The sequence below is a fragment of the Herpailurus yagouaroundi genome, unplaced genomic scaffold (assembly GCF_014898765.1).
Source record: "Herpailurus yagouaroundi ecotype Mexico unplaced genomic scaffold, PumYag 198, whole genome shotgun sequence".
NCBI lineage: Eukaryota > Metazoa > Chordata > Mammalia > Carnivora > Felidae > Herpailurus > Herpailurus yagouaroundi.
Window position 1 is genome coordinate 18,055,573 of NW_024412429.1, and position 16,325 is coordinate 18,071,897.

General features: G+C 47.8%; 1 protein-coding gene across 1 annotated transcript in view; it reads right to left on the minus strand.

The window, feature by feature from the left end:
• Window positions 1-16,325, minus strand: part of UST (uronyl 2-sulfotransferase) — a 304,894-nt gene that overhangs the window by 92,931 nt on the left and 195,638 nt on the right. Inside the window, exon 5 of the mRNA XM_040448924.1 lies at window positions 15,527-15,680. Within this exon, the coding sequence (XP_040304858.1) occupies window positions 15,527-15,680 (154 nt within the window). The remainder of the gene's footprint in view (window positions 1-15,526; window positions 15,681-16,325) is intronic.

Below are 16,325 nucleotides of genomic sequence, written 5' to 3' on the forward strand. Positions count from 1 at the left end.
CCCACTTGTGCTCTCTCTCTCAAAAAATAAACATTAAAATGAATTTAAAAAAAGATTTATGCTGCTTATATTCTCCCTGAAATGAAATTCCAAACAGCCTAGATCTCAAACTTACACTCTAGTAGAAAAAAAAAAGTGGAAATGATCAAACATTGACCATAGCGATTTGATTTTTACTTCAATCATCTGGTTTTTAGAAGAAACCAATTCTTACCACCACTATATTTAGCACTGTTCTAGAGATATGACAAAAACAATTGGACAAGATCTATAAAAACTAGAAAAAAAGAGAAAAGTTATCATTATTATCCGGGGACACAAATTTTATCTGGTAAATGAAAAGAGCTCCCCGAAAATCTATTGAGAAACAGTAAGAGAACTGAGTGAGTTGGCTGAGTTAAAAATGACATACAGAATTTAATAACAGTAATAATAATATGCAAAAATAGCAAAAACAAAGATAAAATAACCTAGAAATAAGCTTAAACTGTGCAAGATCTAAATGAGAACATTTTAAAAATACTCTCAAGGGCTATGACAGAAGTTTGAACAAATGGAAAAGCAAAATACATGCTCAAATAATAAGACTCTACATAAAGATGCCAATTCTCTATATGTTAACCTAAAATTTAATGTAAACCCAGCAAGTAACGACAGGGTTTTCTGGGCATATATGTGAAGAGGAGGGGAGCTGAACAAGAGGATCTGAAAGTTCCCATGGAAAAATTAACAAAGATAAAGAGTAGGACAGTTGGGGGAAAAGATTCATGAGAAGAGATTAGATATGTAAGAGTGTGCGAGTTACTGTACCTAAAGACACAGATGCATGAAACAAGATTGAAAATCAAAAAATAGGCCCCTCCAGAACCATATGATGTGCTAAAAGTGACACTTTAGATTAGTGTGGAAAAGATGAATTATTGTATTAAGGTCATTAGGATAATTTGTCAGCTATCTGGGTGGGGGGAAGATACTGGATTGATATGTTACACCTGACAGCAGGATAAATTTCAGATGAAGCAAAGATTTTAATTTAAACAATATGAACTACAACAATCCCCCGGGACACCACATGGAAATTTTTTTTTTTTTTTTTTTTAAATAGCTTCAGAGTGAAGAAGGTCCTTGTAAGTGTAGCACACAACTCGGAAATAGCGTCTCACACCGTGATATTTACTTTCTTGCTCAAGAAGCTTGGGGACGCCTGCCTTCTGTGATGAATTCTAAAGTCCTTTCTCTGATTCTCGCAGACTCTCAATAATCTGGACCAATCCAGCCTTGACTTAACTGCTTTGCCAAATAAATGCTAATCAAACCATGCTTCTCCCATCCTCTACCCAGAACTGACTCTTTCTCATTTCCTTTTTTCCTATACTACGTATTGATTAACCTCTCCCTTCTCTGTCGGTTTGTGATGCTCTTGTTCATTGAAGCTTTCAATTGACATAATTGTAGAGTCACGTGCGGGTGTGATGCTTATTGATTAAATAGTAGTAATAACAACAGTAGAATACTGTTGACAGATATAAAATCCCTTACATCTAAGGAGCAGAAAGACGTCGAAGAGCCATAAGCAGGGGAAAGACAATGTCAGATGCGCAAACTGGACACTATGGCTACGGATTGGAGGGAGATGAACTGGAGACAGGTGGTTGAGTCTAGGAGGCTTTTGCAGATATCCAGGTGAGAAATGATGAGGGCTTTTTACTGATGACCTTGATGGAGGCGGATCTGAAAGAAGTCAAGGAGGAAGAACCAACAGGCTTGGCAGGTGACTTGGTCACTCCTGTGCCACCTCCCACCCTCGTGGCCACTTTCTACTCTAGCCATTGCAGCAGCCACAGATTCACGCAGACGTGACCTGAGGTCGCCCTTGCCTCGGGGGCTTAAGGCATCCCTTGCTTTCTGTTCTCAGTGCTACGCCCACAGGAACCCGCCTGGCACTCATGTGTGCAGAGCCCAGAGGTGAGGGAGTTAAGGGGCAAACTTGACAACCAAAGGTGAAACCGGAGGATCCATGCACGCCTTGTTTTTTCCCCAAGCAGAAAAAAAAAATTAGGGTGAATTCTACACTGTCCTCGAGAGTCCTGGCAGGCTTGAGTCTTGGTTTCCAAGGGAGTGACCGTTGTGAGGACATACCCTTGTACTGGCCTTCCCTCCTTCCCCGTTTCTCTCTCCAGTACCTCACGCCTATTCCCTGGGATGGCTGTCCACATTCCCACACCCAAGCCCTTCACCCTTGCCTCAGGCTCTGCTTTCCGGAGGACGACAGGCTAAGTAGGTGGCTAACTGCACATGGCTTGGGGGGTCAGGGAACGAAAGCAGGCAGGGATGACTCCAGAGTTTCTTGTTTGGGTGACTAAACAGTATCACACTCACTGAGAGTGGAATACAGGGTTTCCTTGTGTGTGGTACAGGTAGGAAGTAGGGACAGATGCCCATCATAGTGCCTGGCACATTGTAGGTGTTCAAAGCATGCTGAAGTTTCTCATGCTAGTGGAGAAGAGAAGCATATGTCATTAGTACTCTGTATATGTATCTGTTATTAAGTATGTACTGAAGTTTAGGCTGGGTTTTGGCCACAGAGCTGCGACGGGTGCTAAGATCAAAAGAGGAGATTATGCAGGGCGCCTGGGTGGCTCAGTTGGTGAAGCGTCTGACTCCTGGTTTTGGCTCAGGTCATGATCTCACGGTTCGTGAGTTCGAGCCGCGCATTGGGCTCCGTGTTGTCAGTGCAGAGCCTGCTTGGGATTCTCTCTCTCTCCCTCTCCCTCTGGCCCTCCTCCACTTGTACTCTCTCTCTCAAGATAAATAAATAAACTAAAAAAAAAAAAAGAGATTATGTCCTATCATCTAGAGAATTACATTTTAGTTAAAAATATAAGACATATACCACCATGAAATAATTTGGAGGATTTAAGAAGCAACACACATTAGCAAGTAAAAAAAAAATACACACATATGTATATGTATATATAGGTATATCATCCACACCAAGTAATAATTACTGGAGAAATAAAGATTAGCAGTAATCAAAGTTGGTTGAGGTTAACCTTACCATGTTAGATTAGATCACTTTTCTTAATCGCACATAGTTTTTACTAATAGCAACCAGAGAATGCCATAGTTAGATCTGAGATTGTATCGTCAACAAAGTTTCCTCGGTCTCCTGTTGAAATTGAGAACTTTCTTTGGTACATATGCTGATTCTTTCTACCAAGTCTCATCCAAGAGGTGAGTTTATTTCAAAAATTGGAAGTGAGCGTTTAAGATGGCAGGTGACGGGGCGCCTGGGTGGCTCAGTCAGTTAAGCGACCGACTTTGGCTCAGGTCATGATCTTGCAGTTCGTGAGTTCGAGCCCCGCATCAGGCTCTGTGCTGATAACTTGGAGCCTGGAGCCTGCTTCAGAATCTGCTTCAGATTCTCTGTCTGCCCTTCTCCCACTCACACTCTGTCTCTGTCTCTCTCAAAAATAAAATAAACGTTAAAAAAAAAAAAAGACTCTGCAGGAGGCAAAGGGGCAGCCACCTTTACTGTAAATTCATAGCAGAGTCACTTCCTCTTTAATGCAAAAGGTGATGAGTATCTGAATGTTGGTACAATGCCATTGTGTTTCCACTTTGTCCAATGAAACGCTGAGCCGTTTTTACAAATCTTTACTCATCGTGAAGCTGAGTAGGCTTTGGCCAAATCTCTTTCATTTAACCATGAATATCTTCATGAGCTTAGGGTCAGAGAAAAGATGGTCTGTGCACGAGCTTATAGCCAGTTCATCCCCCACCTGTCCCATTCATTCCTGGCTGCTTTCCTAGAAGACCAATGCAAGTGTCATGTGGGATAAGATCAGACTTCCTACTAAATTCCCACCAAACCACATTTACTGCTTCTACCCTGTCTGTGACACTCATTAGTCGCTCATAAGAGGGAACTGAGGTAGTTTGTTAAGCGTGTTCTGCAAAACCAATTTGAGCTAAGACCGTCACAGTTTCCAGGCTTGATTATTTATTCTATCACTTTTCCAGGCATTTACATCTTTCGTATTTGGGGGCACCTGGGTGGCTCAGTTGGTTGAACATCCGACTTTGGCTCAGGTCATGATCTCACGGTTCGTGGGTTCACGCCCCACGTCGGGCTCTGTGCTGATAGTCTGGAGCCCGGATTCTGCTTCGGATTCTGTCTCCCTCTCTCTCTGCCCCTGCCCCACTGGCGCTCTGTCTCTCTCGCTCTCAAAAATAAACATTTAAAAAACTCTTCAGTATTTGGAGGTGAGTTTTACCTTCTTGTTGCATTTCAGGAGATCAAGCATCTGTTTTACCAGCTTCTAGAGAAGACGGCTCTGAAGATCCAAGGCACTTGGCATTGGGTTTTGGCTCCCTAGCCCTCAGCCTCCATCTAGCCACCTCTTTTTACGAATATGCTCACACTAACATCTACGCCGTGCCCCATGCTTTGGGAAGAGAACCTAGACATGGTGCTAAATGGTCAGCCATGCCCTTCTCTTAGTTTCTATCCTCCTTGCTGTTAAAAGTATTTGTCCTTCTATTTCCAGCCATTAGAGGGCAAGGCTGCTGCAGCTAACAGATTTTAAGGCTTGTTTTGGGAGAGCCCGAGCAAAGCAAGCGTTTTTCCAATTATACACCATCTAACTCAATTTACATTTATTAGAGAAACTGCCAGCTATTTCATGTTAATATTGACATTTTCATAAGTACTTGCAATTAGAATTTAAGCTGAGAATCCAATAAATCTCTCAGATGTTTTACACTTTTACTTTTCCTGTCTGTCTTCAAACTTTGCAAAATATTTTTCAGAACGCACTTGGAGGTCATCCCGCCTTTGGGGAACTTGTGCTGTGTATGTAACACGGTTGGGCAGAGAAAAAAATATTACAATTTGGCAAAGCAAATTGAGGACAACTACAGTGGTGTGCCGGGTTCTGCAAAACAAACGCAAGGTATGAAATTCAAAATTTTAACGCAGATCAGTTGAGCCATTAACTTGGCACTTTATATAAAACTTCACCCCGTAAGTTCTTTGAATAGCAAATGCCCTGACTACATTTGGGGAACATTATTCGAAAGGACATTTCCTGACTGCATTTAAAGTGTAGTTCTATTTACCCATGTCTTTTGGTTTAGTATGTATATCAGTGGCTGGCATTTCGAGAGTGACACATGTCTCTTTGATGAGGTGGCAATACAGAGGTCCTCATGCTCAAGGATTTTATTCGCCAAAGTGCTCGCTCTCTGTTTTACTGCCTGAAGCAGGGCTCTAGAAAGTGAGATGTTAAATGCACCTATCATAGACTCTTTGGTTTCTGCATAATAAATAGGACCCACACTTCAATTTAGAAGGAAGCCCGATAACACAGGTACAAGTATTCGTTAACACAGCAAACCTCGCACTACATCATCAAACTTCTTTAACGACATTTATTTGCACGGGCCAAACAAAAGCCTTACAAGCAGAAATGTTTCTGAGGGGAAGGCAAGGCCAGCTTTTTCCAAAGGGGCGGAGGATACGGGAGGTAAGACTCCAGAAGATACTCAGGCGGTGCGTCTCTTAGCGAGAGCAGCGCCTGCTAACACAGCCAGTCACGGATGTGCTGTTATCCTTCATACTTCTCCACCTTCGCTACGTGTTGCCATCACTTCTGGAGCTTGTAACAAATCCCAAAGCCCAGGCTGTAGTCCAGATCAACCAGACCAGAATCTCTGGGTGTAGGAGACAGGCATTAGTAGTTCTGGAATCAGGTGATTCCAATGAGCGGCCAGGCTGGAAACTGTCACCTTTGTGAATATGAGCCAACTGGCCCAGCAGGGGCGCAGAGCCGAGCCCCCAGCGAGGAGACAGCTGCAGGGTCCGTGGGCTCACAGGGAGGGGCGGGGTGAGGAGCAGAGGAGCTCAGCTGACAGGTGGCCAGCGGATGCACCTGGCTGTGCCCTGGCGGCCCTGGGGTTTGATGCTCCTGTTGGGACCTTCCTTCAGGAGTGCACGCTGCTTCCCCTGCTCAGGGCCATCTGGAGGACTGCTTTACAGCCCCAAAGCTCCTCGCCTCCCTAGACCCTCTGCTCCAGCCAAGCTGGGCGGGTCACCAAAGAACAAGCCTCAGGCTCTCAGGCTTTTGCACACACTCAGTTCCTATGGCCCTCTTGACCCGTACCTCTGCCTTAATCTATATCCGTCCTTAAAGACGGAGCTCCCACCTCGGCTAAGAAGCCTCCCCCAGTGACCCCAACTCTCCCAGATTGCCTTCCTCACCTGGATTCTCAGACTGTGTCTCCATCATTATTTTGCTAATTAAACGTGGCCCAGCCAATGACAATTTCTGTGCTGTTGCACTGAGCTATGACCTCTCTCCTTGTTGGCGGTAAGCTTTTCAAGTTTGGTTCTTCCGTTGCTAGCCGGGCTGTTAACAACTAGGACAGTGGGGTGTTTTACACTCGTTTGTAAATGCTCCCCCATCACCACCCCTGCCCCAGACTGGAGCTGCTCCTTGTGTATGGTCAATGCTCCATAAACACTTGCTTCTTCATTTATCTCCCACTTGGATCTCTGCATTTAGCCTTGAACTAACTGGTCTATGCACATACTTGGAGTCCTTCTGTGTTTTGTTAGCTAATTTTTTTCAAAATGTAAAAGTTTCAGGATCCCATGTACATATGCCTCCCGTGCTTTAAATCCTGAGTGTCTCCCCAGTGCTCTTTAACAGGGCCTGACCTCTGCCTGCCCACATTACCAGACTCAGCTTTTTCTGTCCTCCTTCTGATCTCTCTGCTCCAGCCTCCCTTGTTCTCCCCCTCGGCTTACTGTGCTCCCTCCTGCCACCGGACCTTTGCACGCGCTGTTCCCTACATCTGGATGTTCTTCCTTCTCCTCTTTCCTTCAGATCTTACTTCAACCATCACGTCTCTGACCTCCCACTTGCCAACTGCCTCATCCTATGCCTGGACAGTGCCCTGTCTCTGCACTGTAGGATGTGATACAGTTACTATCTCACATGCATTTGTGCGGTGGGGATTACTGCCTGTCTCGCTTATAGGACTCTGAGCTCTATGAGGATAGACATTGAGTCTATTTTTGCTCTGTGTTTTATCTCCAGGTTCTATTATCATGCCTGACGTACAGAAAGGACTACCAGTGTTTATTGAATAAATGAATGATGACTGGTTGGATGCGTCATTAGTGTTAAGGAGAAAACCCAAAATGTAGGACTGTACTCTTGGTTTTGAAGACCAGAAGCAGGGTAGCCGTAGTTTGCTGCCATGCCACAGTGGAAAACAGATGAGGGCCCCCACCTGTGGACAGGACGGGTCAAGTGCCTGTCACGCTGACATCACCTCCACAGTCTCTTTAGGACCTGCAGTCCTAGGTGACACTGTGGCAGGCAGAATAATGGGCCTCGAAGATGTCCACACCCTAATTCCTGGTACCCGTGAATACGGTATCTTATGTGGCAAAAGGGATCCTGCAGGTGTGATGAAGGTTACAGTCCTTGAGACCGAGAATACTCCGGATTATCTGGGTGAGTGCGATCTAATCACACGGACCCTCCAAGTGTAGATCCCTCCTCAGCTGGGTTAAAGGGATGAAATGGAAGAAGGAGGAGAGATTTGTAGCAGGTAAGGGGCTCAAGTCACTAGCTGCTTTGGAAAAGGGGGGCCACATTTCAAGGAACGTAGACGCCTCTAAACAATGGGAATGGTGCTCATGGGAGCACCAGGAAGAAAATGGGACCTCAATCCTGCCAGCACAGGGCATGGATTCTGCCTTCCCTGAATGAACTAGGAAAGGGGTCTTCGCTTTGAACCCCCAAAATGGAAGGCGGCTTTGCCGACACCTTGGTGTTCCGTGCTACGCTTCTCACCTACGGAAATGCAACCACAGAAATTTCTGCCGTCGAAGCCACTATGCACGCGGTCGACCGTGACAGCAGCAACGGGAAGCTAACACAGGCCCTGCGCGTACAGGATGCTCCATCCTGTCCCACCCGTCTGCCTACCCCCTCGACCAGAGCAGAGAGGGGACGTGTCTCAGGGGCAGCCAAACACGACCTATGAGGCAGCTGGACAGACTGACCAACTGGACAAATCAGGGTCACTCAGGGCCTTGAATGTGAGCCAAAGAGAAATACCGGGCACCACTGTGGGAGCAGCGGACGAGGCCACTGAAGAAGGCGAGAGGAGGGCGAGTGGCTGAAGCGTGTCAAGGACAGAATCGCAGAATAGGGAGCTGGGGACCCCTGGGCGGCCCGGTGCCAATGTAATTTGGTGGCCAGACCTGGCTCCGATTCCGAGCCACGTCTGGCGTCCCGCCTTGACGCTGGGCTTCGCTCTGCTCCCTGTCCTTCTCATGGGCTGTGCTCTGCGTGGCATGTTCTGGTCTTTGCCAGCAGTTGTGGTCCTTCTGTCCTCATTCCTGGACATGTCCTCACCATTGTCCCCACGTTTCTGCTCCCCCGGCCCCTGTAACCTGAGGTAACCTGAGCGGATCTGAGCTCCTTGTAACTCACAGGGCCTAATACGACTTCCTCACATTTGGAGTTTGACCCTATCCATGTAGCCTGTCTGGGCTCCCCTTTGGAGCCCATAAAAGGGGGTCGAGGGGTGGGACCTAATACCTACACGCAGAGGTGTAGGAGGATGCTGGAAGATGAATGAGCAAATGTGAGGAGGGCACACTAACCTGCGACCCACCAGTTGCAAGGCTGTGGCTATTTGGTGGCATCCTGACCAGTGGCTGGAGGTTCTCCGTTCTTCCCTCGCAAGGCACCTAGCCAGCCTTTTCTCCGAGACCCCTTCTTGTTTTCGACTCTCCTGCCCCTCCCCCTCCTGTGCCATCATCTTCTCTGTTTGCCAGAAGCTCCCGGGGCCGCTCCGGGTGCTGCTAAACCCCAGAAGTGGTCTCTGGTTCTAGCGATGCCCGTGACCACTTTTGACAAATGGATTCCAAAAATGTTTCTCTCAAGTCAGGGCTCCTTCGTCCTCCACACCTCTGCGCGGCATGAGGGAGCATTTCGGCCCTGGCTCACCTTTTCTCCCCACTCCTTGGAAGCCAACAGTGTGCTGTTTCCGAGACTTTACAGCCCTGTGCCTACAGCTGCTTAGGTTTCCAAGCAAATAAACAGGGACAAATATATGCCAGTGGGCCGGGATCAAAACGCGCCTCCAGCTGCTGGGAACACAGAGAGAAGCAGTTTCCTTAGAAACAAATTCCCAGGGGAAGGGGCCTGGTGGGGCCATGTGAGATCTTGGCGGAGGTGGACCTCACGCTTCAGGACATGGCCCAGCGTGGCCTGGGCTACAGGGGAACAGCAGCCGCTGTCCGTAGGAGCAATAGTCTCTACAGGTCACATGAAGCCAGTGGGTGAAAGCGTTAATGCTGAAACCGTTTCTGGAAACTCTCAGCTTTCAGAGCACTTCTGTGTAGAATGTCTCACTTATTCTCCCAACAACTCTGTGATACAGGCAAGGGAGGTAAAATATCCCCATCATACAGATGAGAAAAGTAAGGTTCACGGAGGCTAACTCACTGGCTGGGTCACCCAGCTAGGTAGGCTGTTGTCTCAGCCTGCAATCATAAGCCAAATCTGAACTAGTCGGAGACAGAGTATTACTTTTTTACTTTCCGAAATTCGGAAAACGTAGACATTTACTGAAATACTGAAAGAGCAGACCATCCAAATCCCATATTTGTTTTCTTTCTTTAAGAAGATGACGCTTAATAAAGACGGAGGCAAAGCCCGAGGTTTCGATCACAAGACAGCCTCAGCTGGTCAGGGCAGAGTGGAAATTTCCAGAAATGAGTATTTCATATATACATTTCCAAAGCTAAAGGACGTTTAGAGTCCAAAACTTTCAAGCAGATTAAAATGCATAGCTCTCTGCAAAACCTTTGCTGACGCTGGCCAGTTTTCAGACTTCTCCAGAATCCAACGGGGCCAACATGATTCACTGAATTCTTTATGAATTAAGAAGCTGTAAATTATGCATCTTTTTTTTTCCTAAACATGCATTACTTTCCACGCTTTACAGCCAAGGCGAACAAACAGTATCACAGAGGCGTTTTCTCCCTGGGAACATCTCCTTCTCTCCCTGTTCTTCAAATGGAGGGTCGTCTAGTGGAAGGGTCCTCCGGTGAATGTGCAGTAAGTTTGGGTAAGGAGGCCAACCTGACATTTTTTGGAGTTTGAAACTGCAAAGTGGTATCCCTGCAGCACATTCAAGCATGAACCTTTCTACAGCCAAGTTTTAGGCAAACAGCAAGCAGAAATGGCACACGTATACATAACGAACCGAGTGGAAATGCCAGGGCAAGATATCCATTTGCAGGGAAATTCAGCAACTGGAAAAGGGAGTGGCTTCTGCAGGCATGAGATGCTCTCCCTCGCTTGTAAATCACAACAGTTGCTTTTCATTAGCGGCCATTCATTCTTTCATTAGCTACGTTCTGGGTGCCAGGGACCTCCCTGCCCTGGAAATAAAAGGAGCCTGGACTCCAGCTGGAGAAGAGTCTCATGCGCTGGGATGTATCCAAGTGTGCCTGGGCTCAGCTCTGTCCCACCTTATGAGTCTAAAAGCAAAAGAGAAAGGAGGAACCTGTGTGTTGGGCGGCCCAGTGTCTGGGTCTGGCCAAAGAGATATGAGCCGAAGGGAACGGCCTTTTCACGGCGTGGCTGCTCTATGTTGAATTTGTATCCGTTCTAGCAAGAACATTTTTTTAACGTTCATTTATTTTTGAAAGAGAGAGTGAGACAGAGAGTGAGCAGGGGAGGGCCAGAGAGAGGGAGACACAGAATCGGAAGCAGGCTCCAGGCTCTGAGCTGTCAGCACAGAGCCCGACGCGGGGCTCGAACTCACGGACCGCGAGATCATGACCTGAGCCGAAGTCGGACGCCCAACCGACTGAGCCACCCAGGTGCCCCAAGCAAGAAGTTATTTTAAAATTATTTTTGTGTGTGTGAATACAAGGGAAACATGGTTTGGAAAGACATAGAAACTTCTAGAAAATCTAACTGCTTCCAGAAAATATGGGAAGTAGCTATAAGATGCTAGAAAATTTGGGAAGAAAGAAAAGGTTATAACAGCTGTTGTCTTTGTAAAGATGCGTCAGACAAAATGATTTTGCTCAGAAAGCACAGAACTTGGCCCAGCCCAGTCCTCTTCTTCCTTTAACATGCAGGAAGTAAAACATAAGGTCCAAATGATCAAATGATACAATTGGGGAGTTGGGGGCCCGGCTTCTCCTTCTGGTGGGGCCTCCGACCCACTCTCAGACCCACACCCCGTTCCTACCCCCTGTGAAACAAGAGTCTCCCCATGACCTCCAGGGACCCTGCAAATCCTATGATCCCTTTACCCTTTTCCATTTTCTTCCAAACCAGCATCACAAGATGATATTATTTCACCCTCCCCCCCCCCCCAACCGGGGCAGGCTCAGAGGCCCTGGCCCTCTCTCAGCTGTATGCTAAGCAGCTCTGTGAGGCTCGGGGCCAGGGGCAGAACTGCCTGAGTTTTGGCAACTGGATAAAGCAAGTGACTTTGGAGTGCTGAGATCTGGAATAATGTGGGTACATCAGTGGACCCATTTGGGGCCAGCTCTCGTGACTCCGCGTGCGTGCAGTGTTCGGGGAGAGGCCTCATCACACGGCCACGCCTGCCTCCTTCTCGGGTGTGGGGGCACCCTGTGCGTCCCCTCCAGGGCCAGCGGTCTCCTCACAGCTGCCCTACACCCCACTGAGACACAACACCCTCTTTTGAGTCAAACAACTGACCACCCAGGCTTGCCAAAATGAGGGCAGGCTCTGAAAGGGGACAGTTTTATTTCAAGGGTTTAAAGGGTCCAAGGAGATGAAATGAAAAGTTTCAGCTATTAAAAAAAAGGGGGGGGGGATAGACCATCTTCTTCCAAATAAACAAACTATCCTTTGAACAAGAAAAGAGTCTTCTTACTGGGTCAGGCTGGGGCCAGGTCACGAAGGAGTCACATGTCCCGTGGGGCCCCCTTTCTATTCCTTGCTACCCTGATTTCTCCCTCTGCTGCTTTGGGGAGCCCAGTGCTCTCCTGCTGGGGCCCTGCCAAGGAATGACATGAGCTCATCGGACACAGGCCCTTCCCAGGACACAGAGCTTCCATTTGGAAAGGAGGCCCCTGCAAATCTCTAAGGGTAGAATTCCAGGCGGGGAAAGTTCCCCAGAATCTCTCAAATCACACCATAAAGGCAGCATAAGATTTGCTTCGACTACCAACTTTCAACACTTTATGGGTTTGTTTGTTTTTTTTTAAATCTAAACCATGATTTTTTTTTTCTCTCCTGTTTACAACCTCTCTGGCAAATGATTACAACTTAACCGTGTGAATACGTGCAGACTACGTTATGTGCAATGATTCACAGGATGGCAAAAACGTGACAGGGTAGAAAAACCTAGAGAATTGCTCTCAGCTTCCATATCAATATGTGTTTGTTATTTAGTAAGTAGAATGCTATTTAGGCCTCCAGTATTTCAGCCCCTCTTCTGTGTGCCGGGGACAGAGATGGAACTTTGATCCTATCTGGTCCTCAAAGAGCTTATAGGCTGTTGGAGGGCAGAAGTTAAGACATTATATCACCCAGAGAAATGGTATCACCAGCACGGAACTTTCTGAGAGCACAGAGGAAGAACATCAAGGCCTCCCTGTACAGCTGTATAGCCTGTGCACTGCCTAACTGGGGGGGTCACCATCCCACAAACTCCATTCTCAATAGAGCTCTGTGGAAACTTTGAGTGGGAAGAGCCTGTGAGACTTGCAGGGATTGGCCAGATACAGGTCTAGCGCAGGAGGGAGGCCCTGACTCCTAGAAAAGCGGGAGAAGCCTGCTGAGGGTGTTTGCAGGCTGATGGTATGACACATCCCCGCTGGGAGAAGGGCTCAGCTTTCCCATGGAGACTCCAGAGAAAGAGCACTGAGGAAGGTGGGTTTGACTTGGGGTCATTCGTGTTACTTCCCAGCTCACTTAGAGAAACTGGTGTCACTCATGGGGCTTTCTACGATCTGTTCTCTCCCACCCTTACCTCTCCGAATTTTCCTCCTACCACTTTCCTGTCCCCACGCCCCACTCTCCACCAGCCACACTGTTCTCCCCGCTGATCTCTGAATGAACCACACGCGTGCCCACTGTAGGCCTTTGTCCAGATGCCCCTCCAGGTGGAGCTGTGTTCCCCTCGCTGACCAACTTACCGACTTCCATCTTCTACTCTGACAGTCCCTCCGATGCCACGTCCTCACTGTCTTCCTCACCCCCTCACTGACATCCCAGCCAGTCCCCGCCCCCTCTGGCATTCTGGATCCCCAAGGCTGCCCCTCCACTTCCATGTTTTTCCAAAATCACTTTTCACCTTCTGACGGACTGCGACTTTAGCTATTACCTACATTAACGTTGGAAGAGCGGGATTCATAAAACTCATTTCCAGATCTTTGGTGTTTCAAGATCATCAGCTATAACTTGGTTCTAACTTTCTTAGTATCAGGATCGGGTCAGGAACCGTAATATTCTTTGATTAAATTGAATATGCCCCATCATTTTCAAAAGAACATATAAATGGTAACCAAGAGCCAATGCAAACCACAATAATCCAAATAGACATTAGTCCTCTAATGAGACCGGGAAATCAAAGAGACCCCATGAAAGCAAAGGCTGTTTCTTTCTCCCCTTGGCTTCTTTTCCTGCCTCTCTTCTTGCTGGGATCTGCACCCTACCCTGCACATGCCTTACCTTAACGTATGCCCCCTTTCTAAGGGATAAAGAGATAATGATATCTTTGGAGTTTTCCAGCACAACAGATGATATCTAAGGAATGACCGGGCAGAGGTATCATGTGCCTGTTCCAGACCAGAGACACTAGATATCTGCACGCCACGACCCCTGGCTTCAGGGAACGAGCAACTTATGAAGGACGTGTGGACCCTGTCTTGTTCTGACCCGCTCCTGTATGTTTGAGAGGACACACACCCGACCCTAATCACCAATAAACACCGCAGATCCCAAGCAAAGGCCAGACTCCCTCTTCTCCTTTCCAAATCTCCTGGACACTCCATCTCTATCTCTTTCGGTATGTATCTTCGGTCAACCCTGCTTTTGCCTCCTGCTGGGTTGTGTATGATTTCCATCCTGTGCGAAGCCAAGGAGCCTCCTGGCTGATTCTGTGGGACTGTCCCCCACTCTGGGTCCTCAGACCCGGCCCGCCTGCATCGCTAGTAAGTGGTTCTATCCTCTGAAGATGTACTTGTCACCGAATAAAAAATATATAGCCATGGTCATAACATGTAGTTTCAAGGAAAAGATGAGAGTTTCTGCCACCAAATTTTTTTTTTTTTTAAGTAAAATCCATTTTAAGACTATTTCACTAAAGCATTAGGTGGTTGAGTAAATCCTGAATGGCAACCGGGCTTAGTTTCTGGTCTTGGCCCATCTATGAACGCGTTGCTTCACGCCACGATAAGATACAACTCCATTTTCTCAACTCTGCTTGTGGATTGTAACACGTGAAAGTGACATCACGCAAAATACTCCCATCCTCCAAACACGAACTTTCATTACACTTTTAAAAATTAAATGAGGAAAGAGAAGCTTGGGCATTGGCTGGAATTGTGGGTAGTGGCACTTCAGCTCTAAGGATGCTCTGTGGCTTTGACAGCAGGGGCACAGGCTCTGGGTCACTCTCCCCCCCCTGGGAACAGACTTGTACTGACCCCTCATTACTCTCTTCTCCTTCTTCTGTGCCCAACGGCCCAGGATGGGTCTGGGTGACCCCAACAGGCTCCCTGAGACACACAGACCAGGATTTCCCCTTCTTTACCACCAGATCTTGGCTGCCCGACAAGCTTTTGTTGATCTAGGTCACAAACAGGTGACAAATGCACTCTAACTCTGTTGCTGGCCCTCCCTTTTTGTTCCCAACTCTGCCCTATGGAAACAATTACTGGGGTCACAATTAACATCCCCATGGAGCTGAGGGTCCCCAAACAAGGTCCAGAAAGAGCAGACAGTTTTTGCCGAGACAGCCTAATTCTGTCTAATTTTTGCCGAGACAGAGCCTAATTCTTGCTCTGATGGGCAAGAACCCGGACTTGACGCTGGACGACCTGTAAACAGTCACGGTTGTGCCCACATCCTTTAAGGAACCACAGGGTCTCATCTGAAAACACCCCTCTCTCATAGGACTGCCACGGGAAGCATGTTGTGCCCTTCAAGAGAGATCCCAAACACATCTAAATGACAGTAACACCCATCAGGTTTCCCTAGGGATTCCCCTGGGATTTAGTGCAAAAGACAAACCAAGAAAAACCAGGCCAGAAAGTCATTTGAGATGTTCATCAGGATCTGGGTCATCTGGGACAATCAGCTTTTCATGGGCAAAAACTTCCTCCCTGAGGAAGGTGCCACAGAAGTGCCACGGGACAGCCAGGGTGGGGAGGGAGAGCTCCCCGGCCTCCAGGGGCTCGCTCAGGGCGGGGTGGGCCACTCTTAGATGCTACAGGACTTACCAGGTAGCGTTCCTCCTGCCTCATGCTGGGGGTGCGGATCATGTGGTTCTGTTCCCCTCTCCAGTCTCCAAATCGACGGAAAAAATAGTTAGATAAAAACCGGTTGACGGGGTCTCTAATGATGTTGATGTAGACGGGCTGGTCTCCTCCAAACCTAACACATGCACACAAACATAGAGCTGGTTACGACCCATCACTTCTGGAGGACAGCGAAGCCCACTTAGACTCCGTTTCCCCTCTAGCTCATATATTGTCATTAGAGGACCCAGTCTGCTAAGGTACCAGTGAAGAATTCAATCAGCGAGCAGGGGTTCCTGATCGGCACTTTATTACGTGTGGGAAATGTCTGTGCGGGGACCTGCTGGGGCTGAGAGGGCTATTCCTGGCCAGCACCATGCAAACGACTGGATTTGTCAGCAGGGAGGTGTAGACATGGTCTCGTTTTCTCCCTGCGCTGTGGGTTCCTGAGGGTGGGGGCACGCGGTAGTGGGTTTTGTATTCCCAGCATTTGGCACAGACACACTGGCCGGTGGCTGGCCCTCATGGAACGTTTGATCAATTCTGATTGCCTCGCTGGGTGAGACGGTGCTTCTTCTGTGTTCTGATTCCAACAGTCTCAGGGCAGGTGCTCTGCAGGAAGTGGGTAACATTAGCCAACGTTTACTGAACACACTCAACATTTATTAAATCACCTTCTTGTAAACCTTTCGTGAACACCTCACAGAAGACTCACAACGTCTCCATGGAGTAGGAACCATAACCGTCCCCATCGGCACCTGGGGCAGGGAGGGGGTGAGTA